At 40.8% G+C, this 15485-nt stretch overlaps 1 protein-coding gene across 1 annotated transcript; it reads right to left on the bottom strand.

The window, feature by feature from the left end:
* Positions 1 to 8534: 8534 nt before the first annotated feature.
* Positions 8535 to 10195, bottom strand: LOC147903988 (uncharacterized). Its single transcript, XM_087372368.1, has 3 exons — positions 9230 to 10195; positions 8997 to 9104; positions 8535 to 8798 (listed from the first exon to the last, which is right to left on the bottom strand). The coding sequence occupies exons 1-3, from the start codon at positions 10193 to 10195 to the stop codon at positions 8535 to 8537; spliced, it is 1338 nt and encodes a 445-aa protein (XP_087228494.1).
* Between the last annotated feature and the right edge of the window lie 5290 nt (positions 10196 to 15485).

The raw sequence follows: 15485 nt of genomic DNA, 5'->3' as shown, positions 1-15485 counted from the left end.
ATCAATCCTTACTTCTCTTCTATAATTTTAACTACATCGATGAGGATGAGGTGAGCTCAGCTCTTGAATGGGTTGAATTTAGGCTAAAGGCTTGAAAATAGAAAATTCATCAAATTGAATGGCTGTAGTCTTGAAAATAAATTTGCCTTCCAATGAGAGTCTTATTGTAACTTTTGGTGTTTTTCAACACCTAAATTATAAATATTGTGAGAGTTTGCTACTTCCACTTGTAACTTTTGAAAGTGTTTCCTAAACACTATTATAAATATTAAGAGAGTTTACAATTACTGAACCACTCTTTTTTTTGTAAACCACTCTTTTTTGTGTAACTTATCTCAGGCTTAACTTTTGAAGGTGTTTATTAACACCATTAAATATTAAGAGAGTTTACAACAACTGAATCTTATTTTTTCATGTAACTTATCTAGGCTGCGTTAAATTTTATAATTTTAGTTTCATGTCCTTAAAAAATATATAAAAAAATGCTTGTTTTTATGTTTTTATATGTGCTTTGAAGATTGGGTTTTTCTTAAATTTTATCTAAAAACTAGTCCAAAAGTATATGTAAAAATGAATTTGTACATTGACAAGTCTAAAATTAATGAAATAAGTGTTATAGGTCTAACACCCCCACTCAAACTAGGCCCTCTAGCTGTGGCTGAAAAAAACCTTGGGGAGTACAAGGGAAAAACCTGAGCCACTATATATATCTATGTGAAAATATATATACAAAGGATGCCCATATGCTAGTTTGAATGGTATAGTGCAAATTGCATGTGGATAGTACAAAGACATAAGACAAGAACTTGTCCATAGTACAGTGGAAAGTATAGGCACTATGTTTGGTGCATGTGATACAGTGCAAAGTATGTGTGGAAAATGGAAAACTCTGCCTGGAAATGTCAACTTCTTTGACATAGTGATGATGCATAATCAAGGCTTGATATCTTCAAGTTCGATGTTTGAGCTCTTCATTTGACATAGTGATGATGCATAATCAAGGCTTGAGATCTTCAAGTTTGATGTTTGAGCTCTTCATCTGATAATCTGCATGCCTTCATGTTTTGCACAATTCATCCACCTAAAATGACCGATTTCATGCGGTGTATATGAACACAACAAATATTCAACTGTCCTTTTCTATTGTACTAAGGATGAATGTATAAGGAAATTGCTTCGGTCACTCCAAGGATGAGTATGCTGCATGAGGATGAATGTATAGTGCACATTATACATAGGGTTTCTTAGTAGTGCATTCCTTGGGGATGCAAGTCATTCCCAATATTTAGCCAAAACAAAGTGCATTCTTATTTTTTGCATTTTCTCAAGGATGTAAAGTAGGTTGGGCAAGCTTTCTCCTTTAGAAATCCCTTCATCTTTGGTTACCAATCAAGGAAATATTGGCCAAGTCGATAGCAATGTACCCATTATGTCTATCATGTGGGTACGTAATTCAAAAAGTAAAGCACAATTTACTTTGGTCCTATCCGTGTGGTAAGGAATGTATGGATGAAAGTAGAAACTAAGGTCCATAGATCGGGTTTGATAGCAAGCTTTTGTATTAAGGCATGGTGGAAGCTTACAATCATTGGAGATACCATAGGCCTCCCATTGACGCTCGTGGCATGCTAGCGCTATGGGCATGCTTCGATGGCCTTGGTATTTTGGAGTACATGGAACCAAGTTATTTTCTCGCATTTGGTGAAGGTAGGTGGATGGAGAATGTATTGTAGGAGTGAGTATGATTTGGGAAATTTAATTGCCAAATTAGATGATCTTATCAGATCGTGCTTTAAACTATTGTTAAATTTACTCCCTAGCTCAAGATCAAGTTTTGGTTGGGTTAGTAGGGGCCTAACCCAACCCTTTTTTCTTTCTATAATAATATAAGATTGAGTTAGTTTTGGTTGGGTTACTAGGGGCCTAACCCACCCTTTTTTTCTTTCTATAATTATATAAGCTGACAGTCTACTGTAAAATTTCCTTTTAATCCAATTAATACATCTATTCAAATCTCTTTTCATATAAATGATTTGTCATATGCTTAAATTAAATTTGTGAGTACCCATGGCATATGGTTGTGCCAAGAGCCTACACTCTATAATTGATGACCTACAAGCAGGTTTTTTTTTTTTTACGTTTGTTTCTTCAAAAAGTTCTTTTAAATAATATTTAATTCTATGAACCCCGAATTAATTCTTTAAAAACGATATTTGTTATCAGGTCAAAGAAAACCCGAAAACTTGTTACATTTGATAAGGGACTTTACTAATTCCTTATGGGATATGATCAAATCCTACAAGGGACACATGAACTTCTCTATGGGACTTCAAATCCCTTGTGGGACATAAATCGAATCTCATAAGGGACCCCAAAACTCCTATGTCGAACTTCAAATCCCATGAGGGATCCCGAGCTCCTATATGCAACTTCAAATCCCTTGTATGACATAGATCACATCTCGTATGAGACTCCAAAAGTCCTATGTGGGACTTGAAATCCCATAAGGGACCCTAGATTGCCTATGTGGGACTTAAGATTCCATAAAGGACCTCCAAACGCCTATACGACACTTGAAATGTCCTATTTGGAAATTCAAATATTGCATGTGGGATATTGATTCTCTCCCAAAGGGGACTTCTAAACTTGTATGTGGGACTTTAAATATGATGTTCAGGATTTCAAAGATTCCATGTGGGATATTGATCCACTCTTATATAGGAGTACCAAACTCATACGTGGGACTTCAAATGTCATTTGAATAAAAAAGATTTGAAATAACTTTAAATATCTCATTTGGAAATTCAAATATTCCATGTGGGATATTGATTCACTCCCAAAGCGAACTTCTAAACTTGTATGTGGGACTTTAAATTGATGTTTAGTACTTTAAAGATTCTATGTGGGATATTGATCCACTCCTATATGGGAGTATCAAACTCATATGTGGGACTTCAAATGTAATGTTCAACAAGATTTCAAATACTCATGCAAGATTTTAATCCATCAAGGACTATTGGTGAAAGACTTCAAATATTCACACGGGCTATTGGTAAAAGGCCTCAAATATTCACACAAGATATTGTTTCAAATGTCATGTTTATGGTTTCAAATAGTCAAGTAGGCTATTGATTCGAATGTCATGTTTAAGACTTCAAATATTCGAATGTCATGTCATGTTTAAGGTCCGTCATATATGGGGAATTCGAATTTCATGTGGAAGACTTCAAATATTCATGAAAGATATTGATTCAAATGTCATGTTTAAGTCTTCAAGTGGTCGAATGGGATATTGATTTAAAACATCAAGGGAAATTGGTTTATTTCCATAAGGGACTCTAACTACCATGCAAGAGATGACACAAAAAGGAGGAAATACCATGAGCAAACTTGAAATTCCATGAGGGAACTTGAAGTCCCATATGGAAGCTGAAATTTTCTAAAGTAGGATATGGATATGATATATTATTTAATGATTTTTTGGTCCAAGGCTTAATATATATATTTTTTCCCCTTTAGAACTTTTTCCATACTTGCAAGATTCTAAAGAACATAAGTATACAAATTATTGTCACCAAGCTAAAGTACTAAAAATTCTAAGTACTTCATGAGGAGCTTGTGTCACCAAATTAATGTCACTAAGCTAAAGTACTAAAAAGTCTAAGTACTTCATGAGATTCAATATTTTAAATAAATACTTATATTTGGTTAGCCATAATAGTTGTAATTTTTCTTAGTTAGTTTATGAGGGATTGGTTCTTATAAAAAATCCCATCAACAAGATCATGCATTAATATATAGCAATGCTTGCATACTAGAAACCTATATTCTCATTATAGGATATGCAAGTGTTACGATATTTCCCATTATTTGATGTTCATGAGAAAATGCATAATTTCTTACATAATCGGAATTGAGATGCAATGGGTAATGGAATGAAATAAGATTGCAAGGAAAAGTCCATGGATGATTTTTTCATGTTAGTTTTGTTAAGAGGTGAAACTTTTATATTGATGTTGAAAGTTTGTATGCCCTCTTTAAAATAAACATGTGGAATATTCGCCATGATTTGAAAATTTTATGAGAAAAAAAGTAAAGTTTTGCCAAGATTTACATCTTTTACTTCAAATTTCAAAAGAAAATATATAAAAGTCTATTATGTTCTGTCAATATTGTGAAACTAAGAAAACTAGCTCGCTAAACTTTTGCCAAGATTTTATATTGATATAAGTATACCTTCGATAAAAACAGCCATGGAAAAGTTTGTAATAATGAAAATGACAATTATTCATTTTAGATATGGGATAGTTTTTTATTCAAAAAGACTTTTAAATAGTATTTAATTCTAGAAATCCTGAATCAATTTTTCAAAAACGTTATTGCTTATCATGTCAAAGAAAACCTTAAAACGTGCTAACTTGCACGTGGGACTTTAGGGTGGTTGCAAGCTAAGGGTGTCCACCTTTGTGCCATTGCGGGCAAAGTGGAACACAAGGGGGACACCAAAATAAATAGGACTTGAGGGGATGGGAAGTGGTCAGTAATACCTCGATTGAGCTATTGCCAATCAAAAGCATAGTGACACATGGCAAGGTGCATAGTCTTGGGTATTCCTAGGTGGCATCCTAAAACCTTAATAGAGGTAATGAAATGGCATTCCCAAGTGGGTCTCTAGCTATGGATGAAAAAACCCTTGGGGAGCACAAGGAAAAAACCCGAGCTTCTATATACAAGTATACAAGTTGATCATAGAGTTAAAGTGATGCATTTGTACAATTATTTACAAGTATGTAATGCAGATGTGCATCTATATACAAAAGGTCACCCATAGGTGTGTTAATCTTGGAAGAGAGAAGCTGCAAGAACTCCAAGTTTTGATCGTAGCACTGTGAAGCATGCCTCACTAAGTCCTTAAGTGAGAATATCCACAATCATCTGAGAAGTGGGACAATGTTCAATCATTATCATCCCTTTCTTCACTTCATGTCTGACATAATGGTAATGAAAAGCAATATGCTTGGATTTTTTATGTTGAACATAGTCTTTAGCCAGACTAATGGCACTTTGATTATCACATCTGAGATGAGTACTAGATGAGGGAAGATGACCAATATCTGTAAGTAATTGAGCAGCCAAACCAATTCTTGAGCTACAAGAGAGGCTGCTACATACTCAGATTCTGTGGTAGAAATAGCAACACAATGTCGTTGCTTCTTACTTGCCCAAGAGACTAAGCAACCATTGATAAAGAAGCAATTACCGCTTGTAGACCACTGTATATAGCTCTAACACCTTGATTGAGGTTGTTATACCATGCATACATCCAAATTGGATGTGATGATGAGAGGATGGATCGCCTTGTACCATGTAGAGCTATTAATCCCATAAAAAAAGTTTCTTTGTGATCCTTGGGGGGTTCACCTCATAAGATTTTAGTGTACCACGTGCATTCAAAAGGAGGGGTATTTTAATTTAACTTTTAGGGAAAATTTAACAGGTTTACAATGACAAGAGGGGTTTCTTAATTCAACTTTAGAAAAAAATCACTTAGGCATTGCCCTTATGAACAAATTCACTGGTACAAAAGGATTGGTGAAGGATGTACTCTATGCTCTAAAGCTCAGCAAGAATCTCTTATCAGTTGGGAAAATGACAAAACATAGCTATCGAGTCATCTTCGATGCAGGTGAATGCACGATCAGAGATAAATCCAAAGGAAATACACTAGTAGGAAAAGCAATCAAGGAAGGATGCTTGTTCAGAATGCTAGCTTCAGTTCCAGATTTACATGCCATGTCATCTCAACTGCAACAGATGCAACTTTCCGTAGTATGGAACAAGAGATATGACATGTCAATTTCAAAAGCTTGATTTTTTGAAGCATGCTACTTTGGTAAACAAAAGCTAACCAATTTTGGCAAAAGCACCTCTCAAGAAAGATGTATTCTTGATTTAAGTCACACAGATGTATGGGGTTATGCCTAGACCCACAGCATCAATGGTTCACTTTATTACTTGACTTTCATCGACGACTACATCAGATATTGTTGGGTCTACTTTCTGAAAGAGAAATATGAAGTCTTTTCAAAATTTTAAGAATTGATAGCCATGGTAGAAAACCAGACAGGCAGAAAGATCAAAGTCATGAGATGAGATAGAGGAGGTGAATACATGTCTTCAACATTCATTAAATGTTGTAGAAGTAATGGCATTCGAAGACAATTCACTTGTGCACATACGGCTCAGTAGAATGCAAGAGCTGAAAGGAATAATAGTACTTTAGTAGATAGTGCTAGAGCAATGCGTAGTGAGAAGCATCTTTCAAATAAGTATTGTGCAGAAGCAATTGCCACTATAAACTACTTGCTTAATCAGCTTCCAACCAAATTGATTCAAGGTATGACACCTTATGAAGCATTCACTGGACACAAGCCATGCATTGGGCATCTCCACATATTTGGTTGCATAGCATATGCCCACATACATGATGATCATTACAAAAAATTGGATGCAAAGTCACATAAATGCATCATGGTTGGCTACAGTGAAGAAAGAAATGCATACAAATAGATACTATCGGTAGCTAATCGGATCTCTTATATATCTGACTTATCACACGGCCATATATTTGTTATGAAGAAAGTTCACTAGCACAGTTTATGGAAAATCCAAAATAATTTCAATGGAATGTAGCCAAAAGAGTCTTGGAGATACATCAGAGGTACAAGACAGTTTGGAATAGAATACAGAGGAAGTCATCCAAGGTTGCATGAATATTGTGACAGTGACTATGTAGGAGATCATGAGACCAAGAGATCTATATAGGGATATGCATTTTTTCTTTGGTCAAGGTGCTATATCATGATTGTCAAACAAATAGCCAACAATTTCTTTGTCTTCAACCTAAGCAGAATATAGGGCACTCACTATAGGAGCATGTGAGGCTATATGGCTTAGAAGATTATTGTCAAAAATAGATTACTTTGATGAATCAAAGCCAATGACAATATATTGTGATAATCAATCGGCTCAAGCATTGGCCAAGAATCCAGTATACTACTCCAGGACAAAGCACATTGATATCAGAGAGCACTTCATCACTTGGCAAAGAGATTTTCAAGAAGCACCGACAAGCTCTTGGTTTGACTCAGAGAAAGGACATTCCCATTAAAGGGGTGTGATGGAATGTAATCCTCAATCCTCCTTCGATTCTCCAGAATCATCATCTTGAGGGAAGACCTAATTCATGATGTTGATCTTGAGGGAAGGTGTTCAGAAACCATCTCACCACCATCATGTGTTCAATATTGTGCATAGCACTAATACATAGGGTGATATAAAGAAAAGGGTTAGATGCCCTAACCCTAGTTTAATCTGACTATCTTTTACTCATGGCATATTCTTAAACCCATCTCGTACTCAAAATTTTCAAAGGTATTCTTACTAAAGGGAGTTGGCACCCCAGGTGTGAGTCACACCCCTTGCCCTGACTTACACATAGACACTCTCTACACTTGTGAATTAGGATAGGGTGATTAGGTTGCTATGGTGAGCCTTACGTGGCTCAGCCATTGTGCATGCTCTCTACACTTTTAAATTTTGAGGGGGTGATTACGTTAGCCAACCTGGGTCTATGAGGAGTCTCAGCCTATTGCCGTCCTCTTCTTGGATTTCAAGAAGACATATGATAGGGTGATGTGGGATTTTTAGGTCGAGGTTAGGATGCGAGGGATGGGTTTCTCAGACCAAATGGCATGATATTTTGTACACCATTGAGTAAAATAGGCTAGAACCTAGTTATAGATTGTCGATAGTTGACATGATTAGGTAAAAACAATGTGCAATAGTTTCTTTTACTGCACATGGAGTAGCATTTTCTTATATTGTACATTGAGTCACAGTATGCCACATGGCTTAATCAATTGATTTTTTTTTTTGCCAGGGAAAAAGAAAGTTGTATATTTAGGGATAAAGAAAGTTGTATATTAACTTTTAAGGGAAAGATTTTAAAACATACATACAGGCGGCTCATACGATTGTTGACATGATTAGCTGTGCTGTATTTTCTTATAGTGCACATTGAGATGTACCTCTACTGAACTCTACATATGCTGGTAGGAGAGAGCTTGCTTTTATTATGTGTGACCTCATTGTGTCCTTAGGTGCATCTTACTCTATATGTGAGGTGTTCTGTCTAGCCGGATATTAATTAGTCAAACCTGTTCAATGTGTTTGTCAAAAGGAAACGTGTCGCTACAATGCCCTGGGCATGTTCACAGCTATACAACGTGTTCAGAGTTTTTTTTATAAGTGCCGCACTTCAAGAAAAGAAACCCGAGTTTCATAACGAATTAATCGTTGAACACAAGTTTACATGAGGGCAACGACAAATCTCCAGAATGATTGTTTGACTTCTGTAAGTATTTGCGAACTGTGGAAAGTCTGTGGATAGTAGCACCTCGGGCTACATCTTTACGGACCAGGAATGCTGTCTGTCTATAAAAAAAGCGTTACATGCGAGCGCACAAAGGCAGCTAATGCATTGTGCCGATCTTTACCTCAAAGTTCTTTGGCCTGTGATGCTCTGGGGCCGGAGTTTTTGGCACAACGACCGACAATAGACCATCTTGGCAAGCTGCGGATATATTGTCCAAGTTAGCATTGGCGGCTAGATTGAATTTTCTTTGAAATTTTCCAGCTTGACGCTCCACGCGGATGTATTTAATGTCGCATTCCGTGCATTCTTCGCGTTTCCTTTCTCCACTTATCTTTAGAATACTATCGTTTTCAACTTGGACCTGAGAAACATATTTTACAAGGCTGGTTGGAGGTCACGTTGGGATACCGCCTATTGATTATATATTGAGAAAACATATGGCCTGAGAAACAGTCGTTGATCGAAACGTTTGGAAGCAATTAAGTTTAAGCTGTATTTGAATTCGGCTTGGGGAAATGAAGACGGGGATAGAGATTAACAAGATTCTTCTCAGTCTCACCTTTACGTCTGTATTTTTTAGACCAGGAACTTCCACAACAAAAATGTAGCAATTTGGAAGTTCTTTTACATCGACCGGTGCGCCTGCCATCGCAACCCTATGAACGTCCTGCGAAAGGACACGTGCTAGTTACCTTAACTACTGAATACATTTCGGTACTTATCTAGCTTACATTAGAATGCCTGGTTGGAAACACCAGAAAGTTAACAGAACGATTTGCCATATCGAGATACCTTTGCTCGGGTCAGACGAGGTGGCGTTGGTGGTCGAGAATATAGCCGTCCACCAGGCTGAGAGAACGCAGAGGAGCAATTTGACCTTGGAGTACTCGGAAGAGAGCAAGGTGTATACGATGAGTATTGCAGGCTCTCCGGACGCACAAAATAGTCAAAGGACACGGGAGGAGGAGCAGGGATGTATCTGTTGTAATCAAGGAAGCAGGTGAACAAGTAACCCTCAGGATTGGCCTTCCTTCTTGCATACGGTTCAACCTTGTGTTGCTGCGGCTGCCAGATGGTGATCCGTTGGTCTTTTACGTCGCTAACAGGACCGATAGGATTCCTACGACCGGAAGGGCCGCAAACGTGCAGGCAACTCCTAGGGCTGGGCTTGCAATAAAAGTTTTGGTTGTCCTCTTTAAGCAGGGAACTAGAGGTAGCAACGCTGAAATCCCAGGTATCTTCTCCCTGGCTTTGAAAACTTGATCTGCGAGTACTGCCCCTGGAGAATGAGTCTGGAGTGCTAACTCTCAATCTTGGGATCTCTGAATAACTCCGAGGCAAAGACTCTGGCGTGCTTACTCTTGGCAATCTGGGGCTTTCTCGGACAAACGACCTGCGATGGGAATCGGGGGTGCCTGTTCTGGATGTGCCTGCTCGAGTAATCAGTGTGGCCGGTTTGAGTTTGGGGCTCTCCTTGATTATATTGTTCTTCCTGGAAAGCGAGTCCGGAGTTCTAACTGCCCACCTCGGGCTCTGTCGAATTTCCAGACGGCTGCTTCCGATGGAGTTTCTGCTGTGCGGACGCTGCTGTTCTCGCAAGGAGCCTTGGCTGCTGACACTGCTGGCTTTGCGGCTTCCAAAGTTGCTACATGACGGAGTGCTTATCGGGTTTGTGACGGAGGAGTCTGCAGTATCGTTGATGGAGGATGGCGGAGGCTGTTGCTCCTCGACAGCAGGAGGTGCGTCGACAAGGCTCATGAAAGTGCTCCGGACCCTGGAAAGTCTTGGGGTTCCGGAGGCGAGTCAGGCTGTGATCAGAGGAAGACGACGGCCTGGTCTGGATACGAGCAAGCAAGCAGCATTGCTGAGATATGGAAGGGAAAGTGCAAGAGGTGATATGGAGGGTTGAAAGGAAAGACGATCAGTGCAATGAGCGAGTTTGTAGACAATGCAAACAGAGGTTACTGCATGCGTTGATGAACTCCATCGACGGTAGATCTTGCGCGTTGTGCTACGTAACAACGGCCCAGATTGAGAGAGAGTGTCACACCGAGATTGGAGTGGCCACGCTCGCAAGAGAACTATATGGTAATTCGCACCTCTTCATTCCCCCTCACATCTTATAATTAGGTCTTTAGGACTTTAAGCATATGCACAAAAATTAACTCAGGCGTTTTAAGACATGAAGTGATGGAGACGTGGATGACTTGCATAGAATTGCTTTAGTGGAGACTTGGATGTTTCTATTAATAGTGCCTCATAGAGACACTGCTAGAGGGGAGGATTAAGACCCTTTTGTGTGAATTTGCATGTTTTTTGAATTTTGTACTTTCTCTCAAGTTAATTGACTCTACGTAAGGTTTTTCCTCTACCCAAAATGTTTCCTTTGGGAGCTTTCTTGCTGCTTGCGTCCTTCTAGCTCTAGAAACGTTCTGAAGCCTCCCCACTCCCATCCACTTGTCTTCATAACCTCCTTCACATCTAGAACGTTGCTTCTCTCCTAGTCCCATACAATTTATATTTACCTCCGAAGAAGTTTGATCGACGAGGTGATGTTCTTCGGTTTGTCAATTTGCCTACCAAGACTTGTGACCATGGTAAAGTGGTGCTCATAGCTGTCAATCGTTGCTCTTTAGTCAGAGTGTGGTTGTGTTCTAGATATATATGGTCCTAAAAATTTGTGCCCCTTCGTTTTTCTAGCTATCTGAGTTGTTTTGACTCCTCTCATCTTGTCCATTTTTTGATTGATTGCTTGTTTTTAGGTTTGCATATATTGTTTGCTGCATTCTAGCTGAATTGTAGTATAAAACTCTTCCTTACTTTCAGGTTTCTTGCTCCTGGCAATGCCCTTATTAATAAGGAAACTAGGGAGTTGTTCTTGCATTTCAAGTCTTCTCCTCACAATAGATCTATGAACTATGTTGCTATATGAAGCAACTATTAAACGAAGATGGAACTCTAAACGATGAAGAGCTCAAAGTTGAATATCTTCAAGCATCAAGGCTTGACGTTATACTTTCCAAGGGTCTAGTTTTTATGTTTCTATGTGTCATCCTTATGTGCACATGGATATGTATCCCTATGGGCTTATTTTTATATGTTCTCATGCATCTTGGTAGGGTTGTTACTCTACGAACTTTAGGGTGCAAGCTAAAGCTTTTGAAGACTCGAGACTGGTAATCACCAGAATGTCCTGATGTTGTTCCCTCGAGTGCTCCCACCAATCATGATACCACAGCTCGTGTTCTTCGCTCCAATATTGGCAATGATCGAATGCATGCATCTACAACTGCTTCTTGCTGCTAATTTGCAAGGAGTCTTCTTTATTCTCGTTGTTTTTCCCTTCATAGATGTTGCAAAAGTGTCTCGGTGTTTCCATTTCAATACCATGCCAATGCTTTCCTCGACTGACACTCTGTTTGTTGTGCCTTGTTGACCCGGCTTTTCAACTTTTCTATCTCGTAGCCTCTGTCTGCTCCTCTTGCAAGCCATGGCGAGCTACATGTTGCCATTGATGCCATGGCCACGATCAGCCCAAAATAGACCCAAAGAACCTAGCTAGTGAGGCAAGCAAAGAATAGAAGACAACTTACCTGAAAGAAGACAATGGCAAACCAAAGCCTGCGTAAGGTCACGTCAAGGTGCGTGTAGGTTGCAAGGCGGGGGCAAGTTGTGGGTACTTAATCTTCTAAGATTTGATGGGCGGGAGGTGTGAAAATTTGAAATTTATGGGAGTAACAAAATTTTAGCCGCCGGTTTTTCCTCCTCTGGCGATACACGCCAATAGAATTTGATATCCCAAACAAGTGTAATGAGGCCTAAAATGCTTCAAAACACAAATAGGCCAAACGGCACACTGTCAGGTTTGATGTTGTGTATTATCAAATGCAATGGCCTTTGGCATGCTTATGAGCCATATAGCAAGTAAGTGCATGGAAAAAGAAGCAATTCAAAATTGTAAATAGTGTTGGATTTATTAAAGATCTTTGCACATGCACAGATTGCGCTTTTTCAACTTCTTCTATTTTAGGGTGAATCTAGATACTAATACCAACAACTATCAATGTTTTATAATCACCGCAGTACTCCCACTAGTTTGGATTCCAATTTTTCAATCCATTTTGGTTTTCAACAAAAAAAAAAGAAGTTATGCAGCGTGCTCTCAAATGGGTATGCATCACTTTAGCACAACATTGGAGACCCATTAACCCATGCCTAATGTTCTTATTTAGGTGTGTCCTTGGGTTGAGGAGAAGCTCATGTAGTGTACTTCCTGGAACTCCTAATTAGCTCTCTCAACCCTGTCCCCCTTTCGAACCCTGAAACCCCCTTCTAAACCCTTGAACTCCCATGGAGGTGAGAGCCTCCATCAATCGTTATAATCAAGCCCTCTTTCTCATTCACATGTGCATGAGATCTGCTTTCCATGCTTTAGCCTATACCTCTCACCAGAACACGACCCGAGGACTGATGCTACACTTGTGAACACCTATGCTACAACGAGTAAAACAGAGACAACATTTGGCACTGCAGCCGAGGAGATTAGCACCTGAAGCGAAAGCAGAGCACGTGCTGGCATGTGTGAAAATGAACCCCCTTCGAAAAACCATTCAAGATACATCTTTTGAGGCAAAGGATTGAGAAAATGCTTCCAAATGATGTCGGAAAGGATAATGTTGACTTACAAATTCACATTAATACACTAAACACCCAAAATTAATCTTTAATCCCCCCACATCCTATAAAAGCAACACCAACCCCCCCCATTGCTTTCCCCACACTTTTGCTAGCCACTTCCGTTTCCAAATTCTGTTAAGCCTTCATTATTTTTGTCTTTCTCTATTTTTCGTCCTCCAATTTCCATCCACCATTTCCACCACCACCACCACCACTTTGTTCGTCAACCCCCCCCTCCACCACCACTTATTCCGTCACCCCCCCCCTTCCATTTCCATCTCCACCTCCCATCATCTTCCTCCCCACCACCTCCATTTTTTTCGTCCATCCCCCATCTGCCCCAGTCAAGGTAACCATCCTTTTCCCCTCCACCATCTCTCTACCTCTCTCTACACCCCATCTCCTCTTTTCCCCCTCCACCTCCACCCCCTCTACCCCCCATCTCCATCACCCTCCACTCCACCATCTCTCTACCTCTCTCTACTCCCCATCTCCTCCACCCCCCATCTCCATCACCCTCCACTCCACTATCTCTCTACCTCTCTCTACCCCATCACCTTCCCCTCCACCATCTCTCTACCTCTCTCTACTCCCCATCTCCATCACCCTCCACTCCACTATCTCTCTACCTCTCTCTACCTGATCACCTTTCCCTCCACCATCTCTCTACCTCTCTTTACTGCCCATCTCCTCCACCCCCCATCTCCATCACCCTCCACTCCACTATCTCTTAACCTCTCTCTACCTCCATCACCTTCCCCTCCACTATCTCTTAACCTCTCTCTACCCCCATCACCTTCCCCTCCACCATCTCTCTATCTCTCTCTACACCCCATCTCCCCCTCCACCCCCCATTTGCACCACCACCCCCTTTTCCCCTGTCCCACCCCCCATCTCTTTCCCCTCCACCTCCAACCCCCCCATCTCCACCACCCCCCTTCCCTCTTCAGCCCCATCTTTCCCCCTCCACCCCCACCCCCCATCTCCTCCCCCCCCACCTCCATTTCCCCCATCTCCACCAACCCCCTTTCCTCACCCTGCAACCCCCTCTGAACCCTGGAAGTCCTAGTTAGCTCTCTCAACCATGTCCCCCTTTCGAACCCTGAACCAGCAATAAGGACTAGAAGTGTAGTCTAGGACAACAACTATGACAGCATTGTGTGTGTAAAGTAGCGGCAAAGCTCTACTTGTAATATCTTAAGCCTGAAAGATGGTATGATAAATATAAAAGGATGAGGATAGCCAAAATCCTCTCTAGAAAAGATCAAATCATACTTGCAAAATCAGGATCTAGAGAGAGAAATACTAAATCTAGAGAGAGAAAGACTAAAAGCCTACACTTTCAGAGGTCCCTCCACTTTGTGTAGAGACCCAAACTTGTCCCTCCACTTTGTGTAGACACCCAAAAGGTCCCCCCACTTTGTGTAGAGACCCAAAAGGTCCCCCCCAAAAGTGGAGGGACTCCTGTCCAAAAGGTCTCCTACAAAAGAGGTCCCAATACGGAGGTACCAACAGATTGTGTAGAGACCATGTATAAATATATCTCAATGGAATGGATCTCCCACTCTTTGGGGTTCAGTCTTCAAGCTCACTATTGTGTTCATGCCATGGATCTCCATTGCGTCCATGCTCTCTTATACTATCGTGTTCTAGCATGCCCTTACCCTTGCACTCTCTACCCTTGTACTCCCTCCTCCTCCTCCTTCCTCCCTCCTCCTCCTCCTCCTTCCTCCTCCTCCTCCCATCTCCTTCGTTCCTCCTCCTTCCTCCCTCCTCCTCCTCCTCCTACCTTCTCCTCCTCCTCCTCCTCCTCCTCCCTTCTCCTCATCCTCCCTCCTCCTCCCTCCTCCTCCTTCCTCCCTCTTCCTCCTTCCTCCCTCCTCCTCAACCCTTAACCCTCGAATCCACGAAGGAGACTAACTCTCCACTCCTCAACCTTGGACTCCTCCTAAACCCTACAACCCCCTCTGAACCCTAGAACTCCTAGTTAGCTCTCTCAACCTTGTCCCCCTTTCGAACCCTGAAACCCCCTTCTAAACCCTTGAACTGCCATGGAGGCGAGAGCCTCCATCAATTGTTATAATCAAGCCCTCTTTCTCATTCATGCGCACATTAGATCTGCTTTCCATGCTTTAGACTACATTTCTCACTGGAACATGACTCGAGGACCTATGCTACACTTGTGAACTCCTATGCTACAACGAGCGATGACACGACCGTAGGTGACCAACACTGTTGGAACCTGCACTTGGGTAAAACAGAGAACATGTGGCACCGCTACCGGGGAGGTTAGCGCCTGAAGCAAAAGTAGAGCACATGCTTGCATGTGTGAAAAAGGACCCCCTTCTAAAAACCATTCAAGATACATCCC

The sequence above is a fragment of the Dipteris shenzhenensis genome, chromosome 3 (genome assembly GCF_047967505.1).
Source record: "Dipteris shenzhenensis isolate YYH24624 ecotype China chromosome 3, Dip_SZ_1.0, whole genome shotgun sequence".
Lineage (NCBI taxonomy): Eukaryota > Viridiplantae > Streptophyta > Polypodiopsida > Gleicheniales > Dipteridaceae > Dipteris > Dipteris shenzhenensis.
Note: the sequence above shows the minus strand (reverse complement) of the source record. Positions and strands in the feature narration are given on the sequence as shown.

What these genes read in the sequence shown, in the direction of transcription:
- LOC147903988 (XM_087372368.1), bottom strand. Translation starts at nt 10,195, where the DNA reads ATGAGCCTTGTCGACGCACCTCCTGCTGTCGAGGAGCAACAGCCTCCG. An exon ending in CTCGTCTGACCCGAGCAAAG is followed by an intron (nt 9,105 to 9,229) that starts GTATCTCGATAT and finishes GTCCTTTCGCAG; the next exon opens with GACGTTCATAGGGTTGCGAT. An exon ending in TAAAAAATACAGACGTAAAG is followed by an intron (nt 8,799 to 8,996) that starts GTGAGACTGAGA and finishes TATGTTTCTCAG; the next exon opens with GTCCAAGTTGAAAACGATAG.